At 40.8% G+C, this 21,912-nt stretch overlaps 1 protein-coding gene across 6 annotated transcripts in view; it reads right to left on the bottom strand.

Annotated features, from left to right (window-relative positions):
- Positions 1-21,912, bottom strand: part of sdk2b (sidekick cell adhesion molecule 2b) — a 282,756-nt gene continuing 260,844 nt past the window's right edge. For 2 of the 6 annotated variants that reach the window (XM_076887659.1, XM_076887662.1), the window contains 14 exons: positions 21,502-21,631; positions 20,782-20,838; positions 19,952-20,053; positions 19,632-19,747; positions 19,058-19,244; positions 17,421-17,558; positions 16,851-17,060; positions 16,645-16,770; positions 15,360-15,524; positions 15,059-15,199; positions 12,195-12,354; positions 7,763-7,892; positions 2,742-2,798; positions 1-2,206 (listed from right to left, as the gene is read on the bottom strand). In XM_076887659.1, the coding sequence (XP_076743774.1) occupies positions 1,784-2,206; positions 2,742-2,798; positions 7,763-7,892; positions 12,195-12,354; positions 15,059-15,199; positions 15,360-15,524; positions 16,645-16,770; positions 16,851-17,060; positions 17,421-17,558; positions 19,058-19,244; positions 19,632-19,747; positions 19,952-20,053; positions 20,782-20,838; positions 21,502-21,631 (2,142 nt within the window). In that variant the 3' untranslated portion in view covers positions 1-1,783. The remainder of the gene's footprint in view (positions 2,207-2,741; positions 2,799-7,762; positions 7,893-12,194; positions 12,355-15,058; positions 15,200-15,359; positions 15,525-16,644; positions 16,771-16,850; positions 17,061-17,420; positions 17,559-19,057; positions 19,245-19,631; positions 19,748-19,951; positions 20,054-20,781; positions 20,839-21,501; positions 21,632-21,912) is intronic. The other 4 variants (XM_004556690.6, XM_076887660.1, XM_076887661.1 and 1 more) reach the window with 4 other exon arrangements.

The following is a 21,912-nucleotide window of genomic DNA, read 5'->3' as shown; positions in this document are numbered from 1 at the left end:
TTAACATTGAAAAATAATTTATTTCAGAAATGTACTGTGATCATATATTCATTCAGATTCTGCATGATAAGCTTTTGTTGCGTACAATGAAATCACCCCACAAATAATTAAAAAAAAAAAGTAGATGACATTTTTTTTCTGCTTTTTGAACTATGAAAACTAAGAACACACCACTGAGTCTTCACTATAGCGTTGTGAGTGCGCCTGGCAGGTGGCTGGACCACGTCAGCCCTCTGTGGCGTTACTCCGGGCAGGTTTACAGTTGCTGCAGAACAATCTCTTTATAAACAGACATAAAGTGAATGATCTGTAAGCTTACACACGAGAAGAGTGACCACGCACACACACATGCACGCGCGCACACACGTAATTGCATCTGGGACAATACAGTCACACCTGAATATTACAGAGTGGTTGTTTACATAAAAGGAAAAGAGGTGAGGCAATTCAATGACATCATCTCTTGGTGCAGGCTCGGCGCTGCCCAGCGATAGTGATCAGTGACAGCGAAAAGTTATCTCAGCAGGGAAGAAAACAGGGGGGTGGTGGGAATCCTCTTGGTCTCTTATCAAAATCACACTGTAGAACTAGCAGCTGTGCTCCCTTATAACAGTTCCTGATGACAGTTTTGAGACTTCACCTCTTAATTGGATTCCAAAGCATTTCAGTAGAATCGGACTCGTGAGTGTTTATCTGAGCCAGCAAAAAGTGAAATATGAGATATGGGTTTTGTATGCAAACTGATTCCCGGCCCACATGAGGCAACACGATGCCAAAGTCTCGGGGCACCATCAACAGTCCATTCACAATTGGTGCCAGAGATCATAAATATGTGTTTCTCTATCAAGGCATCTTCGATCCACTGTAACACACTCACAAAAAACAGACTTAAACACTTCCACTTAAACAGATATACACTCTTTTCATATATCTGCAGGATCCTTCAGGCACGCCGCAGTCACTGACATTTGACCTACTACTATGGCCAAATGCTGTCTGACTTTTTTTTTTATGTATGTGTATGTTATAGGCCAGAGAGTTTTTCCATTTTAATCCATGATTGCTTCTTCAATGTCATTTTAAAACTCTCAAAACCAGCACATTAAATGTCTTCGATTTGGCATAAATTCCACCTTTACGCTGGCAGCTTTTTGTTTTTACATCCAGTCCAAACAAATAATTGTTCTTTAACTTCCACAATATGGCTCCATCATATTGTCATATCAGTCTTCGTCAAAGTAGAGTCAGCAATGACTTGATTTTGTCTTCTAGGCATGTCTACTATAGAATATTTATATATATGTATATATATATATATTTATGTGTGTGTGTGTGTGTGTGTGTGTGTGTGTGTGTGTGTGTGTGTGTGTGTGTGTTTTCAAAGATTCTAGTGACTTTGTACAGAATCAGATATTACCACTGAATGAGTTTAAAAAAGTAAAAAGAAGGAAATAAATGATAAAGCCATGCAAGTATTTCAACTAACAAAATAAAAGTGAATAGATGTTGCAGAGACCTTTTTTTTGTTTTTATCAGCCGGTGAGCGAAACCAAAGTTTACACTGGCACATTTTCACACATTAGACAAAAAAACGCCTCAAAAAGTATCATAATGTTTTGATACATCCAAGCTCACAAAAAAAAAATAACATGTAAGTTATGAAAAATAAATTGATGATGAAAATAAAGAATGAGCGACTTGATTGGGCTGACTGCAATGCTATGTTCTTCTTCAACACAAGTTGGGTAGGTATTTTCAGAAGTTTCTATGTCCTCAGTATTTTTCACACAAAAGAGGAAAAGCCAGCAATAGGGGCCCGTGAGCCAGGGGCTAGACTGCTGGGGGGCCTGTACAAGGTGCTGTGCTGGCTCGGAGGGTTGGAGCTCTGCTGGGAGGGGGTGGGAGTCCGGCTACCTTTGGGTCTAAAGAGGCTGCCTTGGCCCTGGGGCTGGCCCTGAGCCTGCTGAGGCTGAGGGCTTGGTGAACTCAGCTGGGGGGGCAGTGGAGGTAGAGGGGGCAGCGGTGGTGGGGCGCAGTGATCCGGCTCTCCTGACTCTGACTCTGTGTAGCTGTAGGCCTGCGCCCGGGATATGCCTTTCTGTTGGCGACGCCAGGAGTTGTAGTAGGTAGGATCACTTATGTAGTGGTTGACGAAGGAGTGGGTCTTCTGACGGTTAGGGTCCACCTCATACTCACTGTCGCTGCCCTGAGAAGCCAAAAAAAGAAGAGACAGCGGTTTATGTTGTGAGTATGGTGTGACTCTGTAGTGTTTCCATGTGTAGCAGTTAAAGATGTTGAGGCTAGAATGAAAATGAACATGAAGTTATTGTGTTATTCTAAGGCATCAATTTACAGCCACAGCTGTCTAAAAAGCAAACACATGCAAACACTTACATTTACAACACAGCACAAGTACAGACGGACAAAATGGTCAAAGATGGTCAAAGCATGAAGGATGACTTGCTACTGAAACGTGCACAAGAAAACCGTCAACACGAGATGGCAAAGGTCAATTTGTCTTCGGGACTTTAACCAATAAGCAGATCTATATGTTCAGGATCTAAGACCTTGACCACACCACGTCAGCAAGACAGGGCTTGGTGTTGTGTTACACAGTGTGGCATATAAAACCTAACATGTAAGAGGAATCTGAGGGAAAGGATTGGATGGGGGCTACCAATTGGAACCAGTCGCCTATAGGGCTATATAACATTCAAAGCAGGCAGCCACAGGAACCTCACCAAATGCAGTGGAAGTGTATGTAGGCCACCTGTTCCATATGAAAACACCAGCGCCTCCTATGGGTGAACAAAACAATGGGTTTTACAGTACATCACCATAACAGAATGATTCAAATGGCCGAGTCATGATGGTGATAATGCCACAATATGTATAAATAAATGCATAAATACAGCCTTTGTGCCATTCTGTGCGAATGGTATGAAAAGGTAAAAGGATGAAATAAAAACACAGTTTTGTATTGTGCAGTGCATTTTCCAACACTACCATCAACTTTAAGAGTATATTGAGAGCACTGAAGCATTGTTAAAGTTATTTTGCTTCACATTTTAACTCAGTCTGAATTCCATTCTTGCTATGTGTAAAGAAATAATAGTTCTCAGCACATTCTCACCAGTGACCTTCCACCTTGCTGCAGGTTGAGCTAGAAGCACTATTGTATTCATGTCAAGAAACATTCCATGCACCAAACAAAAAGGAACGTGATCACTGAATGCTCAGCAGGGACTGCTCATGGTAATCTAATTGCCATGAAAGCAAACTGCCAATCGGCCAGGCAGCGTCTGATTAATCACCTTGCCACAATGAACATATGCACAGTTGACTGTGCCAAAAATGTCACTGGATAATTTCCCAAAGACGCTCTTATAAGCATGCAATAGGTGCATAACAAAAGCCTGTTCTCTTCAAAGTGGTATACCACCGAGAGGGTGCTGATAATCGTGAGTGTTTCAGAAATTTCTTGCTCTCTCGGGCCTTTCATAATCATGTACAGAAACATTGCTGTTGGCGCACACTCAAAGAACAGATCTCTCGCTGGATATTGCACAGCACATATGTCATACATATGGCAGTTGTCTCAGATTTCCCTGTGCCTCCTGGTTCATGCCTATGTCAAACCCCTATATAAAAGCTTTTGTTTTCTCCATGTCAGCAGAGTTTATAAAAGTCCAAACAGAAACTTTTGTGTGCTGAATTATAGGAAAAACGATCCTACATTTTGATTCTCTTTAAAAGAAAGTATCCTGTTTTTTTCCCTCACGAATTAATCAAAGGCAGATACTGCACAAGCCACGTTCCCCTTAACATACCTCCTATTTTCCCCCCTTTCTTCTATATCGTTTTTCCTCTCAATAAAGGAGAGCCAGAGTGTGGGATGGCTCAGTATTTGTGTTTTTGTTTGCAATATTGTCACCCAGTTGTAAACACTTAAAACACTTAGGTCTGAGAAGCATTCTATTCATACCAGTCTATTTAGCAGCACAGCAACACAAAAACATCCATTCACAGTGGACCAGCAAGACACACTGAGGCACTTCAAGTGGCATTACTTCACTCTAAAAGAATTAAGCCAGCATTGAGAGATGAAAAACCACTCTAGCCGTGTGTGGCAACGGGAAAGCGTGACTGTAGACCAAGTGTTGACACAGGAAATTGCATCCTCCTGCCTGCTCCGACACAATTTTTGAGTGTGTGCAACAGATGTTGTGACTGTTAAATTGTTCTGCTTACAAGTACAGCGCTCCAATCTGTCTGCCTTTGCTTTTGGTTTATCACCAATATTTAACAGAAATAACACACGGATGCAATTGAGTAACCTAAAGTAAAGATGCTTAACAATTTGCCTCTGGGGCCGCGCAGCCCTTGATACAGCTCCTTATTTCAACTCATTACAAGCTAATTACTAGAGCTGAATGGTGTGACAGAAACAGACTTTAGGCATGAAATGCAGCATTGCACCTCAGCCTCAAGGGAATAACCGTCTCATTTATGCAAGGATATGTGTAAGACAGACACATACCAGCCTGCCTGCGTCAATTATTAAGCATTTTTTCATCATTTTGATGTTAAATTAGGCGGTGAAAGAGATTAAGACATCTATCCAATTAACTAGCGAAACCTCTTGACAGTACTTTATTTTATCATCGGCATAATAAAGTTGCCTTGTGATCCTGTTTACAGTTGCTAGCAAAGAAGAGGGAAAACAACAAAGGAGAGGAGGAAATAAAATTGAGAAAAAACATGACAAAGATGTGCATCAATCATGGGTCAGAATTACAGTTTCTTGGAGATAAATTGGTCATCATCAACAAACCATGTAGGCGTTCAGACAATCTATTTGAGATTTGACATCGGCTTGCTGAAAATGAGCTTGCTGTCATCTCTGTGTTTGCCACCGTCTGAATTATTCCCCTTTTTATTTGGATGTGTTGCTCCAGAAATGACATAGACTTACAGTCATGTTAAAAGCGCTTTGAATTAATTACTGCACTTTGTAAATAAATTCTCTGGTAAGCAAGGTCCCAACCCCATCCCCCCCAAAATTGATGCATACCCCAACAGTCAGCCCTTTGTCCTCTTGTTATGGATTATTGCAAAGAGGAGGGGGAGAAAGGGGATGCTGTCTAAGTCACTCTTATTGATGAAGTGAACACAGCAGGGGTCCTTTGAGATAAAGACAATGGCAGTGTATATGGGGCTGGAGGGGACTTGAAATCCCTGCACATTCACAGCACATATATCATTATGAGCTTTTAGCAAAAGCTGTGCAGGAAATTGGAAAGGAGAAGATGGGACACTTTTGCTAGCGCTAAAATACCAGCTTTATCAAAGCAAAGTAGCATACTGCCACCATCAAGGCAAGGCCTAAGCCTCCTTTGTAGTTCCAGTCTCCAACTAGTAAATTTCATATTGCTTAATCAGAACAATTATATTCAGAGAAATTTAAAATCTTATTGATCATTAGAGCTGCCCCAGAAAGATGAAATGCATAATGGAAGCATGTGCATTTATTCAGATTTTTCCCTTTAGAAGTGATGCCTAGTTTAAGGAAGCATGTCAGTTTAATGCTCGTTTTACATGCGCTTCATCCCATCCAGCCAATATAAATGTCTGCGTCTTTCCAATAACCTCTGTTTTGTACACAAGCCAAAAAGCTATTAATATCAACTCTTATTTATTTGCGGTCGCAACTGAACTTTATTCTGGGTTATGACATGAAACTTTAAACGTGGCTGGTCAAAATTAGTGTGTTGTCATTAGTGACAATCCAAATATTACAGATAATATTGTCGGTTGAGTCTCAGCCAAAAAAAAGCTGCAGTAACCACAGAGGCAGCGAGTATTAGGATGGAGAAAGAGAGCGGCAAAGTCTGAAAGAAAAAGTATGTGAGAGAAAGCCAACATTTTCATCTCTCTCCCTTGGAATGCCACTCTGCAGAATAAACATAATCTTTAATATGACTCAGAGATGAGGTCATTTGCCTTTAACTGGTTTCGGCTTTAAATTACACACAAAGACATTGCCACAGAGACAACCTTGGAAAGCGAGAAAACCTACACTCTAAAGGAAAAAGGGAAGTCAATAGGTCTCTACCTGCAGGGGAGCAGAACAGTAATGGTGACCCTGTTGCCTTGCCAAGTCAATGTTGGCTTTCTCCAAATCCCCTCTTCACGAGGAGCACAATAGTGAACTTATACCTGCTGGGGGAGGCCGCGGGGATTAAGGAGGACAGACAGCACAATGTCATACTGATAGCTATGAGTTATCCGCTCAATAAAACTTCAAAGAACATTCCTAGATTTTTTGAGCACCACTGGTGCTGATATGGTGGTCTGTCAGGAGCATGGCAGGGGAGCCTTGGGCTAACAGAAAGGCTCTGTGCATTTCACTCCATCAAAGCCAACATCGACCCCTCGAATGTGCAGAGTGGCAGCAGACAAGTGTCGTCATCCAAGGGGGGCAGTAACTGCATTAGGGCCATGCTTGACAATACACAAGTGTGAATGGTAGATATGTCAGACAGGCGTTGAAATGTTGAAATGCTTCATTTGAAGGGATGTTATGGTGCTGTGAAAGGTCCTGTCTGTAGCACTTCATTGTAGAGAGATTTCTATTTGATCTGGAAGCATGACTTAGGTCCCGATAAAGCGAGGTGGGGAGAGATTTCTGGCTTTTGGAATTCACACTACAGACTTATTTATCTGAAAGATTTTCCAAGATAATTTGGGAAAATACAGAGAGCAAAGAATTCCCAGGTGAAAGAAAAAAACTGAAGGAAGCCTGATAGCAAGGGAATTCCAGACTACTTTCCCCTGATGCTTTTATCTTGCAAGGCTCCAAACCAGACTGCAGATTGCAAGATGAATCACAAAAACCACAGAGAGGATGTGATATAAACGAAAACAGAAACAGCATAGTGTATACGCACATAAGACCAGACAGAAGAAATTTAATTTGGTTAAAAGCGTGAGAATGAGAACAGACAAAAGCCAAGATGGCACACGCTGATCAATAGAAAGACAGATGCAGACAGACAGAAGGGCACAATTTATTGATCACACTCGCTGGGTAAAAGCAGTTTGGCTCAGCACAAAGGCCACAAGTCAGACATTCTGACATCAGTTTTTAATAATCTATCAGTCCGAACAGAAGACTTTAAAACTTTAAACAAACTCAAAATTATGATCGCGTTTTAACTATCAAGATCCAATACAGTGCTCTTTTTTTCCATAGAGATCAATTTAACTAACTCTGATCTGACTTGCTGAAAAGGAATATTGGATAAACTATCTGTCTGGAGAGGCAATTTTTACTACGTAGCTAGCTGGAAAATAAATTTTGCAGAGTGCATGCCCTCTCGCTGCCTTACATAATGAGTGCTGTGGCTGAGTGCAGTGACCTAGATCTCAGGTGGATGTTTGTAGAGTGACATTCTCCACAGGTTACTGCCTGGTCTAAAAACTGCTTTGCCACCAGTAAGCAGAGTCATTAATCTCTCATCTCGCCATGTGCATTACTGTAGCTGTATCTTATGACCTCTGCAGGCCAAACACATTGAGATGGGTGACACAGAAAGGACACCAGCATGAACAGGCAAAAAACCACAGAACAGCTGACAATGCAAAGCTGAATTCCTGAGGAATTCGAGGAGATGACGGTGGGTACACGTACACAGGTACAAACAGGACTGAAATACTACTTAGGGAAGATGCAGTATAAAACAATATAATGCTATTGCACCTGTGAGTCTGAGATTTCCGAGGGTTTTTCAGTCAGGCTGCTGCTCTCTGCAGGGATCAGGTCGTTGTACTTGGTGCTGACATCCTCGTCCGAATAGTGAAGACTGCCTGGGCTGGGCCTGGGAGGAGACCTGATCAAAGAGTAAATGCACACAATTAGTTTGATTCAAACTGGTTGTCAAGCTTAACAAAAGAAACCCTGGCTTTTCAAAAACAAAACCTTTTGGAATAAATCAGGTTGTATTTTAAATGCCAGTACATCTCACTGGGTTGAGCAGGCTAATGGAGAGGCCCAGTTTCAAATCGACCACAAGACTGTTTTCTTCCAGCTTTCATGTCATCTCTCTGCTGCTCTATTCCAATAAATAGTAAAAAGAAACTTAAAGAATACTCCCAGTCTATTAAAACCTGGGTTAACTGTCTTATTACTTATTCTTTGTATAGATTTGTTCCTTTAAAATTAGAAATTGTAGTCAATACAGTTTTTGATAAACAAGCAAATGCCGTGACTCTAGATGTTCTCTCTAACGTCTGAGACACTACAGTTAGGGCTTCCTGTCAAGCTCACATGTGTTCTCTCTTTCAGTGTGTGTAGGAGGGCAACTAGATGAGAATCATGGGACACTCATGAGATGGCTGCTTACAGCCTGTCTCTTCTGCAGTGAATAATTTCCTTGATTCAGTCCTCACTGTGGGCTGTGGAATGTCAAACCACTAGGCTCTTGTGACTAAATTATAAACTGAACTCAAGGGGTCATCAAACAAATTGCAGCCTCAGGCTTTGCTCGGGTAAATGTTATTGCACACTACACAAAATGATGGCATGGATTAATGTGTCAGTGCGCATACTTAGGTTATCACATTTGGAATTCAGATAGAAGCTTAAAGAGAGGTGGCCGAGGAAAGGGAGGATCATTAAAGTGTGGGGGAAGGGAGGATAGGGACAAGGTGTTCAATGAACCTGAAAACTGAAAGAAAGATGGAATGGGAAAAACGTGAAATAGTTGGAAAAAAGCATTCCCTAAAATGGTGCGCTTCTGTCAGGGGTGTTTTCAGTAAATATGAGAGTAATAAAAAAGCTCTTGGTTCCTAATCTCCTCCACATTTTCCACTGTTCCTAGTCCTCCTAAATAAACACCCATCTGTTTCTGCTGATTGGTGCTGGTTTGGCGGAGACTACTTGGACATACTGACTCCTGTTGACTTTCCAGGCCACAGCGTCGGCCGGCAGTCGCTGCCAGTGGAGCTGCTGGAGTGCACACACAGCCGCTCCACACATTGAAAGTGCATTTGCATAAGCATTTTCCATATAAATATATTTGGAGAGCATTTCAAAAATGCGGGTAAATTCCAGCAGTTTTCACAGGGCTGGTACTTTGAGTGCAGTGTGGACGAAATGGAAAACTCCACTGGGAAATCACAAAGCAAGCTCTAACTCAATTACACTCTGAGAGTTAAACTAAAGTTAATTCACTTAACTTTAGAAAATTGAAACATGTACAATGGAGTGCTCCTATACAATGAGCTCAAGTTTTTCTAATTCGTGTGCTCTTTCTACATGACTGAGAATCTTAGATTGACAATCTTGGTGTCATCTTTTATTCCTTTCTTAAATTTGACTCAAAGATCAAACCAGTCACATTTCCGCCTCCCTCCTAAATTTACATCATCTACCTCACGAACAGTCTTCAAATCCCAAGTGAAAACGTACTCTCTCGCCCTTGTTTTTCCCTTGAGTTTCAATTAGTTTATTAAGCTTGTGGATCAGGCAGCAGTAAAGGGCAGAGGTCCCTGCAGTTTGATCCTAAGCTGGTGAATCTGGCTAAAGGAATTGGATCAGTTATTTATCCTCTTGATATTTACCCTCTTGAGGTAATTTGAGGGGAGGTTTGCCCAAACAGTCTGCATGTGTTTTGTGGACCTGGAGAAGGGATTTGACCATGTCTCCTGGGACATCCTGTAGGAGGTGCTTCAGGAGGATGGGGCAACTGGCCCACTGGTGCAGTTGTACAGATCATCCAGTCCTTGTGCAACTGCAGCAAGACCCATTCCTGGTGGGAGTTGGACTCTGCCAGGGCTGCCATATTGAATAATTCTTTTCTTCTTCTTTTTTTCTATGCACATGTATATTCATTTATATACATTTGAGTATTGGAGGAGCGCCCTTGGAGGAGGGTCGCTACATTTGTACACAGCATGTCTACTGTTTTTACCTATTAATGTAAATGCAATCGACCTACTTCTACTACCCCTCTTAGTATGTTGTTGTGTTTTTTATGCGTTCTTTTATATCTTATATAAAAAAAATTAAACTGAGTATCACCAATACAGAAGTATAAATAATGCAATAACAAGCTATCTTTTTTCCCCAATTCTCCAGCATCCTTTAGTGATCCGTTTAACAACAAAGCTTTGCATCAGTGTAAATGTTACTGGATTTTTAAGTTAATGACAGAGGAAATTTCCCCCAGGAGTATAATTTTTCCATAATCACAGGTCTGAATTTTTATCTGCACTTATCCCCAGAAGGACTCCACAAAGTAACCTTCAGCAACTTGCATTCCTCTGTAGTCCTCTTAGCAAGCCCCCTCCTAACACAGCCAAACAAAGAATCGAGCCAAAGTGAAGAACAGCTATTGCGAGCCTACTGGGATATTATGATAAACTGCCCGTTTTAAAACACTGAGGAATCTCAGCCCACTTTCACCCCCTTCTCCTTGACTCGCATACACTGTTGAATGAGGCGTAAATTATTTATCAGCGCTCTCATTTGGACGGAGAAGGGTCCACTTAATCCTCTCACAGCAAAATTCAGTCAGCAGCACGTCAGGTAAGGAATGAGAACCAGAGGGTGAAATCAAATCTGCCCCCTGGTCTTTACTCATTACCAGGCTCTCTTGCTACAATCGCCTGAAGGGACTCATTAACATGTCTGAAGTGTTCGGAAGCTTTGTCACTCAAGAGTGTTTAAAACCATGTTAATCTACACTGAATTACCTCGCCGAGACCTCTTTAAACCCACAACCAATGTCAAAGTTGGTTTCAAAAAACAAAAAGACGCTACTACAAAGCCAAGAAGGAATTGCACTCTTAATCCTTCCCTCTTGATCATAGAAGAATTTGAATGCCAAACCTGAGACGCATTTAGAGTTCTTTGGTTTGATAGCATGCCGTTTATGTGCTATTAGTGTGCACTCATTACTACTGCCATATATATATATATATATGTTTATGAGACCACACTTTATCTAAATTCTTTATATTTTACCAGATTGATGTGTTTATCTATTTTGATCTCCTTACAGGAAAAAGGTACACTTAAAGTTTAAGCGGGGCAGATTAAGTCATCGGTGTCCAACGGTACTGAAATCCCTGTGCGTTGAGATTCTCCACCAGACATATTGGCCCTTGTATTAAACTCTGAACAAATAATCTCCACATAGAGAAAATCTCTGTGAGGATCAGCTTCAAATGGCATTTGCTGTCTGACACAGTTCTGAATTAAAATGAATACAGGAGGATTAGGAACGTGTTTGATTTCTGATCCTGGTATAACGCAAAAGAACTTCATCCTGTCTTTGGTATTCAGAGACCAGAGATCAAGATGTGGCATTAATCTATAATCGGAGACTCAGGTGTTGGGATTTGGTTTCCTTCGCTATGGGCTGAGTTCAAAGAATGCTGACTGTACATCTGTGCATTCTTTCCCTCTGAGCCTCCCCCTTCAAGTCAGAGACACAGTAGTAGGAAGCTGCCTGGAAGCATCTCAAAGACCTGTGCCTGCTTTGATCTGTCCTCAAGGTTACACACACACATATACTCATAGAAAGACACAACCAAACATATTTCTCCAGCTTACTGTTACTTACCGGTATATAGAAACAGTCAGAGAATGCATTTGTCTCATTTGCATTCTTTTCACTCAAAGGATAGTAATATCCACATGACATAACTGACAGTCTGTCCAAAAACAACATGAAAGCAGCTGTCTATAAATCCACATCTTATATGCAGAATAAACAGGTTTTAATGAGCTAACACAAAGTGTGCAGTCACATCTAAACCTGGAGTTATGACTTAGTTCGTGCAGTATTCTCAGCACAGGTGTCAGTCACAGTGATTGGTTTTTAAAACAAGGCCATGGCCTCAAAACCAGTATTGCTGGGAATTCACAGAAATACAGAAGCTCATTAAGAGAGGCTGCAGTGAGTCTCTTTATATGCTGCTTTTAGATAGCGGAAGAAGTGCATTTGAGTTGTCAAGAGTATTTTTTTTTTCAACAGAGCTGAAAGTGTTTTCAGGCATGAGGTATAGCTTCCACAGATTACCCAATTATTTTTACCGTATGGCTGTTTCATTTGGACATTAAATTAAGCTTTTCTTTTAAATATTATCGGAACATGAATTTTCTTGGAAATGTGTTGCTCACTCACCTGGTGTAGACGCCGTTCTTCCGGCAGAAAGAGTTTTTTACAGACAGCCGTCGATTGTTAAGTTCCAGAGCTGGGAAACGTCCTTCATCCAGGCTGACCATATCTCCGTGGGTGAGAGCGTTACAGTTGGAGTTGTTACCTGGACACACGTACAGAGACACTGTGTGACCACAGGCCAGATGGACAGGCAGGTTAGTGTCTGGGAAAACTGATGGAACTACGTGATCTTTTTTTCCCCTTTAAATTCTCAATACTGAAATAACATTTTATTCCCAAAGCTGTCTACACTTTTTATTACATAGGCTTTTACTTCATCAGTCATGCCGTCAGATGTCATTGTGTTTATTTTAAAGGTTCAAATTGTTGAAGTAAATACAGCGGGGGGAGCTATTATTTGATTCCCTACTGAATTTGTAAGTTTGTTCACTTACAAAGAAACATACAGTCTCTAATTTTAGCGAGAAACAGAATATCAGCCAGAAATCCAGAAAAAACTCTACATAACAGTTATAAACTGATTTGTGATTGAGTGAATTAAGTATATGATCCCTAGGGGACAAACTGCCTGTGTGCTCGTGTGGCACACAGATTATAATCAATCAATTATAGATACTGATCTCAACTTGTTATGTGTGTAAAGCACGCCTGTCCAGAGAATATTTTCTTCCCTTCCAACCTCTCCACCACCATGGCCAAGACCAAACAGAGGAACAGTCTCCAGATCTCAATCCTCTTGAAAATCTGTTGCTGAAGCCAAGTAGCAGCCAAGAAAACGACGGGATTTAGAGAGTTTGAGTATAGCGAAGTAGGCCAAAGTCCCTCCTGAAACGTGTTCAAACCCAGTGACCATCTCCAAAAAAGATATCTTACTTACTGCTTGGGTTTCTCCGCCAAGTTGTGTTTTCCTTGATAACCAAATACTGATTTCACACATACATCTAAATCAATGTATAATTTTTATGATATGTTTTTTTATGGGTTTTTGTCACTCCATTAAAATCAAACAAAGAAATAGAGATCGTCCATTTCTTTGTAAGTGAGCAAACATACAAATTCAGCAAGGATCAGATAATTATTTCCCCCACTGTAGTAGTATTCATATTTATGACTTGCAGCAATAACTCACAATTTGTAAAAAAATACACTTCTTCACTTTCTAGCCAAGCGTAAGAAGAAAAGATCAATAAAACAAAATATGTAACTGGAGCCAAGAGCTGATTAACTTAGATACCCTGGGATTAGCTAGCTTGGGATGTTAATTAGTGAGGTTCAGAAGTGCTAGTTGTTGGATTGTGTTTTCCCTCATACAGCTAGCTGATTCCCTGTTTCCAGTCTTTGTTAGGTATTCCAACCATTTTAGACTCTAGCTTTTTATTAAACAGACAGCTCCAAGAGCTGTAATAATTCTTACAAACTAATCCTCAACAGTAAAGTAAACTTTTTCCTAATAAGCGTCAAGTCAAGCGATGTAGATTTTCAAGTGTCCAAAAAACATGTGAATGAAAATGAGAAATTCGGCAGGTTTGCAGGGCATGTCAGTGGAAATTCCCTTAGAATATAGCAACACAAATTTAGTATAAATTACATAGACAGGGCTTAACATATTTATTAAACCACCTATCATAAAAACAGAGAAACATAAATATTTTAGACATCTGTCAAAAATTGTATGTTTTTATACCTAAACTTGAGCGCCAGGCTCTGCACCTCTCCAATAAGTCAGAAATTAATCAAGCATAAGATTCAAAAACCAAAACAATTTTTTTCTGTTCAGGAATGCAAGTAAAAAAAATGCAATTTGGCATCTGAATCAAAAATTAATAATGTGCTTTACTATATTTCCAGCTCTGTTGTAAAACATTACACTTGAAAATTCATGGATAACAACAATAATTATATTTTCGCATTAAATTAAATATCATTTTAGTTAAAGACCTTGCAGATAATGATGGTTTAACTGTTAAAAAAAGCATTAAAAAGATTTTGGTATTTACCAATACTATAAATTTAGGTCAGCCGCAGCATTATTGTTAATTCTGTATATAAAGAAGCACATTCATAATCTATAACCAATGACTGGGCTAAACTCACAATTGACATAAATGTTTAACTTTGACTTTAAGTGTCATGATTTTACTATATTAAACAATATGAACAGGATGGTTTCTATATAAGATTAATTTTTCGAGACTATTTCTCACCATGTTATAGGTTAGAAACACTTTCAGTCATCCTACAGGTGGCCACAGCCAGGCCAGGACCTGCATGGTTGCTCGAGGGTACTAAAGGTCAATTGGTGGTTATGCCAACACAGAGAAAAAGAAATAGCATTCGGTCGGTCCAGTGGCCTGGGCCAGATTCCTAGAGGAGGATATGGAGGCTTTGAGAGTGTCTTTGTGCTGGAATGAGAAGGAACCTCTTGTTTTCTCTCCATCAGTCAGAAAGATGGGCAGTGACCCACAGGGACCCCACCCCTCCCCTGCCTGGCAGTTAAACAGCCCTGGCAAAAGTGCTGAGCTGAGGGAAATACCCGCTGATGTCAGAGCTGCTCTGAATGGACAAGTATGCCCCCCGTTCCTGCTTCCTTTCTCTCTTTCTCTGCTTTTTATTCCCCTGCAACCCAGTCAGTGACCTGATTCATTCAAAAGCAGAATTCACCCCCCTACAAAACAAAGTTAACTCAATTTCTCTGCTCAGTATTTCAAAAGTAATAAAATAATAATAAAATCCCTGTAATAAGTTTTACTGTTTTATTTAAAAAAGGCAAGTTATCAGATTCCCTCCATGCCACCAGGCTGGAAGCGAAATACAAGCTTCCATGATAGTTAAATGTTCCACTTAGCTGCACAACTGTGTGTACTTACCTGATTCAGACTTTTTTGCATACTTCTTGCTCTGTCCTCTGATAATGAGGATGAAAACTAGCAGCAGAATGAAGATGAGTCCCACTAGAGCCACCACGACCAGGAACCACCATTCCTCATAGAAAGGAGCCACTTTTTGGGCTAGATAAGAAAAAAAAACCAGAAAATTGAAATTCATGCTTGTTAAAAACATGTAGCCACATTCCTGTGAAGTCTGAATGACCTAAGGGGATTTAATTAACCCCGAAAGTTAATGTAATTCAGTTCATTCAATTCTATTAACAATTACAAGAAAGCTCACCAGATATGGAGGGAGAAGGTAGACTCGGAGAGCCATAGCCGTAGTCGTTCACTCCAATGACCCGAAAGTCATAACTGACACCTTGTTTCAGGATGTCCATGTTAAATGTGTGCGATGTTGCATCCTTGGAGATGTCCTTGATTAAGATATCCCACAAACCCTCATCTGTAATGGAATTTTAATGGAAAAATTGGGTCGGAGGAGGCTGACGATATTCGTTAAGCAAGCAAAAAATATTTAAACAGTGTCAATATGTCATTGTTAACAGGCTATTTGTTTGTTTGTTTGATACAAGGCTCCGGCCTGGCTGGCAGCTCCAAGGGTAATTGATAATTCTTAAAAATATTACACAATCCATCAATTTCACTGCTCTCGTAAAATTTACAACCAACAAATTCTACAACATAAATAGCGGAGCAGCCATATTTCAAATGAAGCAGCGTTAGATGTCTTGCTGCTTGCTATGGAAATCATGCCAGAGATCATTTATTACACCCTGCTGCTTGTAAATAAATGTGTAGCTATGACTCCTTGATAGGGTACACAAATATAACCAAGTATGGATATAAATTTTTTATGTTGCTGAACTTTGACAAACATTTTTAAAAAAAACAGCGTAATTTGATCTAAAGGCAAAAATAACTTTTCAAGTAATTGGATACTATAGAAACTTTTCACCACCGGCATATGGATAAGGGGGATATGGGATATGGGAACCCCCCCCCCCCCTCCATTTAATCTATACTGCCATAAAATACCTATCAGTCCTTGAAACCTTTAAAATGTAGGACTAGATAGCCTTTCCGATTCTCACTCAGGAGCAGTGAAACACATCTCTGCCTGTGAGTCACCTACCATCCATCACCCTCATTGCCATGCCAGGACTTGTCAATCACAGTTGAAACAGGATGCCAATTGTCTTGAATGTAGCGCCTGAATCAATAACCCATTAAAATGCCAGGGACACTGACTCCAGGGCAGCAGATGTTGACACTTTACACCACTTTCCTTAATCAAAATCTCACAGAAGGTAACATAAGGCCAGTGATGGAGTCTCCAAACGTCTTTCAAAAACATGCTTGCTTCCATTTGCACTCTTAGATGGAATCTCATGTCTCACAACCATATCAAATTGGGATATAGATTGGATATTTATTCTTAATATTTAGATATTAATTTCTAAGATTACAGCAAAATGTATTTTACAGTCCCCTTGGCTATGGATGGCTGACCCCTCTGATTCCCCAAGACCCCACTTTCAAAACCACTGTACTAAATCCCCTACCTGAGGGTCTGGCCTCAATTACATAGCGTGTTATGGGAGAACGTCCTGGGTCTCCAGGGGTCCAGTGAATGGTGAGGCCCGAACTGTAGCGCGTAATAAATGGCTCTCCAGGGGGTCCTGGGGCACCTGAGAAAGAATAACATAGTAATAAGTGTTTAAAGGGCTAGTGACAAAATGTCAGCTTTCCAAAACATCACTGCAACTACCTTCCCCTGGTCCTGTGGTGATATTTGCTTCCACCTCAGGCCCGTAGATGAAGGTCTTGGCCCGGATGCGGAAGTTGTACGTGACGCCATCTGCCAGGTCTCTGATCTTCAACCACAGAGGGCCGGTCCCCTTCACATCCACCGTCACTGTCTTACTGACGCCTGGGGGGGAGGGGGAGTGGAGACAGTCGGCACAGGCCACTGAAGACTCTAGACAAACACACCACATTTAAAGCAGGTCTTACACAGGCCAGGCAATGTGCAAGCACACCCAACATACGCAAATGCACACAGAAAGTAATGGAATTAGAAACATGTTTGCATTTTGGCACCGAAGCAGTGTATTATTTAAGATGATAGTAGTAGATATGTATAAGGTTGCAATGAATAATGAGCTGTTTATGTAATGGTTAGTGTAGCTCAAGAAATGCACATCACAAGATTGCAAGAAGGTCGACTGACACGCAAAAGCGTTGACTCTAAAACTTCAGATCTTGTAGTGTGCATTAAGCTTTTATAGCCAGCAGCCATTTAGTGCAGAGAAAACTGACATTGTTAAGAATTTGTTACCATCTACAGGTGTGGAGGGTTCATAGACCAGACGGTAGCCCTCAATGATGCCGTTAGGGAAGGTGGGCTCGCCCCAGGACACATTGACGGAGGTTGTGGTCAGTTCACTGAAGTGAATGAAGCTGGGAGCACTGGGAGCTGAAACATACAGATGTCAAAAACACCTAAAATTTTTGTAGAATGACTCTGTCAAATAATAAAAAACAACCAGATGAGTGGATTGAACAAAAAAACAACCCTTGCTTCACTAGCCTTCAGTTGAACTTCTCTCATGAAATACCAAGTAAATTTTTGCACGAGCCATTTTAATGTCATGACATATATTTCTTCTGTCTGATCAATACAGTGGTCCTTCCCATGGTTACATCAAAGGCCTCAAACAGAGGCATACTTCTCTAATTCAGTTTTCTCATCTGAACAAAAAGCCTTGTTAAGGGAATTCTTGAGGCTAACAACAAAATATAGATAAACGTGGAAATATCACAATTCTCCACTGGTGCTGTTTCTTGTTTCTTTAGTAGAACTCTTCTGGAGGTCCAGAACCACTGCTGCAAGTCTGAGTCTCCGCGCATGAGCAGAACTCCACTGATTATATAAAAAAAACTTTTTGTTAAACTACATACAGATTTAAAGGTTCTGCATTGCTTACGTATACTTGTTTGACCTTGGGCAGAGCAATTCATAATCACAATGAACACTCTTTGCCTCAAGACCCCATTATAACAGGCTGAACTCTTGAAACCACTGTGCTGAGAAACACATTTTCCTCTGCTGCCTTTAAGCTTCTTGAGCAGGGGGTGAGACGCTTGCAATAGACAAAGCCTCTTTGTTTAAAAAAATAAAAAGGGATAACTATCCTCCTAATGCATGCCACCCCCTTCCCAGCTTGTCATCTGTTTCCTCCTCTCAAAACAGCAAGCACTGGGGAAAACAGAGGATCTGTGCACACCTTCCTTTTTCCCCTTTTTACTAGTCTGGGACACAGTAGTAAAACGCATCAAAAATGGCTTTTTGGAAGATAAATATTGTTTTGACACATTTGCAGATGGGCACGGAGGTAGAAAGTCCCACGAGTCACAGAAAGAAGAAGAAGAACAAAGAAAGGGGGCAACGCACGGGGTCCTTTTTGATAAAGCATGCCTGGAGACTCAAAGCTCGCTGACAAAATTTTCATAGCATCAGACAAAAGATGAAATTCAGCAAGTAAGTTTAGAATGGGTTAGCTGATTAGAAACTTATGCTCCGTGTGTGGCTCCGCTAACATCGTTTGGCATGCTGCTGACAACAACGATTAGCATCATCGTCAAATCAAATTCTTTCCCCATGGCTGACTCATCCACTTTGAGAAAACTCTCAGGGTTCTCTAAACTAACATCGGTGCTGCCACCAGCACATAAATATGACAAATGAATAAACACGGCTGTACACGCTCTAATTTATCTGCTTTAGTCTTGTCACGATGTTACCACATTTGTCTTAAGCTTGTCTTTTCTTTTAGAAAACATCTCCATCATGTGTGCGTGCGTTATATACAGAAATATTTGTTTTACTACACTGCTTGATCCCGACTGTTGTGCTCTTTCATACTGATAAACGATTTTGTATAGCCACGTCTGGCGTCTAATTGTCACATTTACCTGCTTGCTGAGTGCGTCCCCTCGTTGGTGGGCTTCGGGGTCCATCCCCAGCGGCGTTGAATGGAGCCACACTGATCATATAGGTGGTGTAACCAGTCAAATTCTTCAGCTTCACCCCTCCTTCAGGCATAAACAGAGTCCGCATCCGCTCAGTCTCGTTCTTACGCTGGAATTCCCAAAAGTAAATCTACATGGAATAGCACAGACATAAATAAATATCTACAGATACTGTTCAGGGAATGCAGCAATTTCTGCTTCTATGAAACTCAGTCCCATTTCAAACTCCCCTATGGGAAATACACAATTATATTTTATTCCCTGCAAATGTTTTCTTGAGCAGCAGACGGAACCTTTTACTGAAACCCCCTCTGGAAAACGCTGTTCGCTAAAAGTGTAAAATTATCAATTTAATAGTGATTAACAACAGATGGATGTAATCTCATGTGAACCACTAAAATGTAAATATTTAATGATAAAAACAGAACACTGTTGTATTGTTACGCTGCACTCTAAAAGTGAGCCAGTAAGGCATGTTGAGCCTGTGCCAGACGCGGCACTTTGCAGAGACTCTGACCTTGTATCCCTGGATGTCTCCATTCTGTGCATCCACAGGTGGAGGGTCCCACGTCACATCCAGCTGGGTGGCTGTTGCGGACTGAATAGCCACATTCTGGGGCGGGGCCGTCGGCACTGTGACAGCCGTTCAGATATATCGCATTTAACGATGACGTTTTTCGATTTTAATATTTGTTTTCATTACTATGCTCATTGCGTTTACTAGGAAAATGACAGCCTCAAGGAGAAACTATTCAGTTAAAACTGAACAGACTTGGCATTTAAGAAAGATAAATGACCCCCCAAAATCTATTTGCCCATAAGAGGAAGTGTGCATACCTGCTTCTCCAACAAACACCTCCTGTGGAGGGCTGGTTGGCCCCTCACCCACGGCGTTGTACACACTCATGCGTATCTCATAACGCTTGTGTTTACTTAGCTCTGCAGTAGAAGTAAACAGTTTGGAATATAAGGTTAGGAATTATATCAAACACCAATCTGTGACATGTATGCAAAATCCCTACATGGGAATATCTTCCCATTTATGAAAGTCACCATTGCTCTGCAGTTAACTGTAAAGAGGTCTGCTGACCTCCTGGGGATCCATGGTGCTCCAAACAATTAGTTGAAGTAGAAAACGTAATAAATAGGATATGATCCCTGAATGGTTTCACACCCACCCACACAACAACACTACACGGAATTTTACACTGCTGCCCTCGGAAGACATTTCTATTTCAATTACAAATTCACAGAGTGACACTGTAATTATGAGTCTGTCGAATTGTGCATTGTGGGGGTACAGGAGAAATATGTGACCATCTGCTTTTGCAGTGCTCATCCAAATAAGCTGACATGTGCAAACCAAAGAGCATGCTGGACCAGGCACGCTTGTGTATTCAGTGTTCAAGAATTTCTATGTACAAAGTGCTCCACTGGCCTCAGTAGAAGTGTTTGTACCGAGCAATGTGATTATAAGCAGCCAAATGTTGTGTTAATTTGCTTAACACTCTGAGTTCTCTATTCTAGGAAGCCGGGCACTTGAGAAAAAAATTGAGATTCAAAAGGAAAATAGTTTTGGTTTTGTTTTTTCAACCTAATTTGTTTGCAGATTGAATTATTGTGTTTATATGTGTGCTTTCGAGAGGCAGAGAGATAACGAAACTTACTGTCTAACTCATACTGGGTGAGCGTTGAATCACTCAGATTTCGGAGGCTGTAGGGAGCTGCACAAAAAAAAGGGATAAAAAAAAAAGTCAAAATAAGAGCTGTTAAGTGGAGAGACAAAGGTAGTAGGGTTCAAAGTCAAAAATTTGCTGCTGTTAATGAGGGCAGCAACATTATTATAAGAAAAAACAACCCAATGATGGTGATCATAGCTCTGAATGAGCAACAGAGTGAGTCAACAAGAGGAAAATTATAGGCCAAGTTTCACAAAGCAGCAGAAAGAGAGAGGGCTCCAGAGTAAACCTAATAATAGCCTGCAGCTGATAACCACTGATCACAAGATGAAATGTTTTGCTGTGAAGTGTCAAGACCAGTGGGGAAATCTTGGCAACAGTATAGGCCTTTGTGAGAATTTTCCTCTAATGGAAAAGGGGCTGCTGACGCATAAAGACAGCATGTGAATAATCAACCATAACAGAGACTTATAATTATGTGTTACTGAAGTAAAGCGCAGGACTGTATTTCTTGATGTGCAATTTCTAACCTCGGTTATTTCTTTATGGTCTTTAAATTCATAATGTCACATTTCAAATCGCACACCGGAGAGTTCCAGTTAATGCAATATACCACTTGTTATAGTACACAATTCATTTTTCTTAGGATCCTATAGTGTAGGTGGTGGCATAATAAAATGTATTTTGTTGGTAGCAGTTATTTCTCACCAGAGAGCTCAGCCCAGGCGGATGCACTGTTGACTGTGTGAATATAACTGCGGAGACGGTCGTACAGCAGCTCGCGGTATCGAATGCGAAAGCCCAGTAAGATACCATTTATCTTCTCCTCTGAGGGGGGCTGAGGAGAAAAATGCAGACTTACTGTTAGTCTAATGTAGCACATCACTGTACATCTGATACCTACAGATAGCCTGGAAGACTACATGCGATCCAAGTGATCCAACTCCTTTTAACAAGTTTTTTTCTTCACTGCTAAAAAACTGCCAAAACCCCCCCCCCAGTTATTACTGACATTTGTCATTAACTTACCATCAACTAAGAAGATTTAGAGTAACTGTTATACACAGACAGAAAAAACAAAATCACGCCATGTCACACCAAGCTGAAGAAAAATCCCCT

Source organism: Maylandia zebra, linkage group LG8, assembly GCF_041146795.1.
Source record: "Maylandia zebra isolate NMK-2024a linkage group LG8, Mzebra_GT3a, whole genome shotgun sequence".
NCBI classification, from domain to species: domain Eukaryota; kingdom Metazoa; phylum Chordata; class Actinopteri; order Cichliformes; family Cichlidae; genus Maylandia; species Maylandia zebra.
This window is presented reverse-complemented; position numbering and strand designations above follow the sequence as displayed.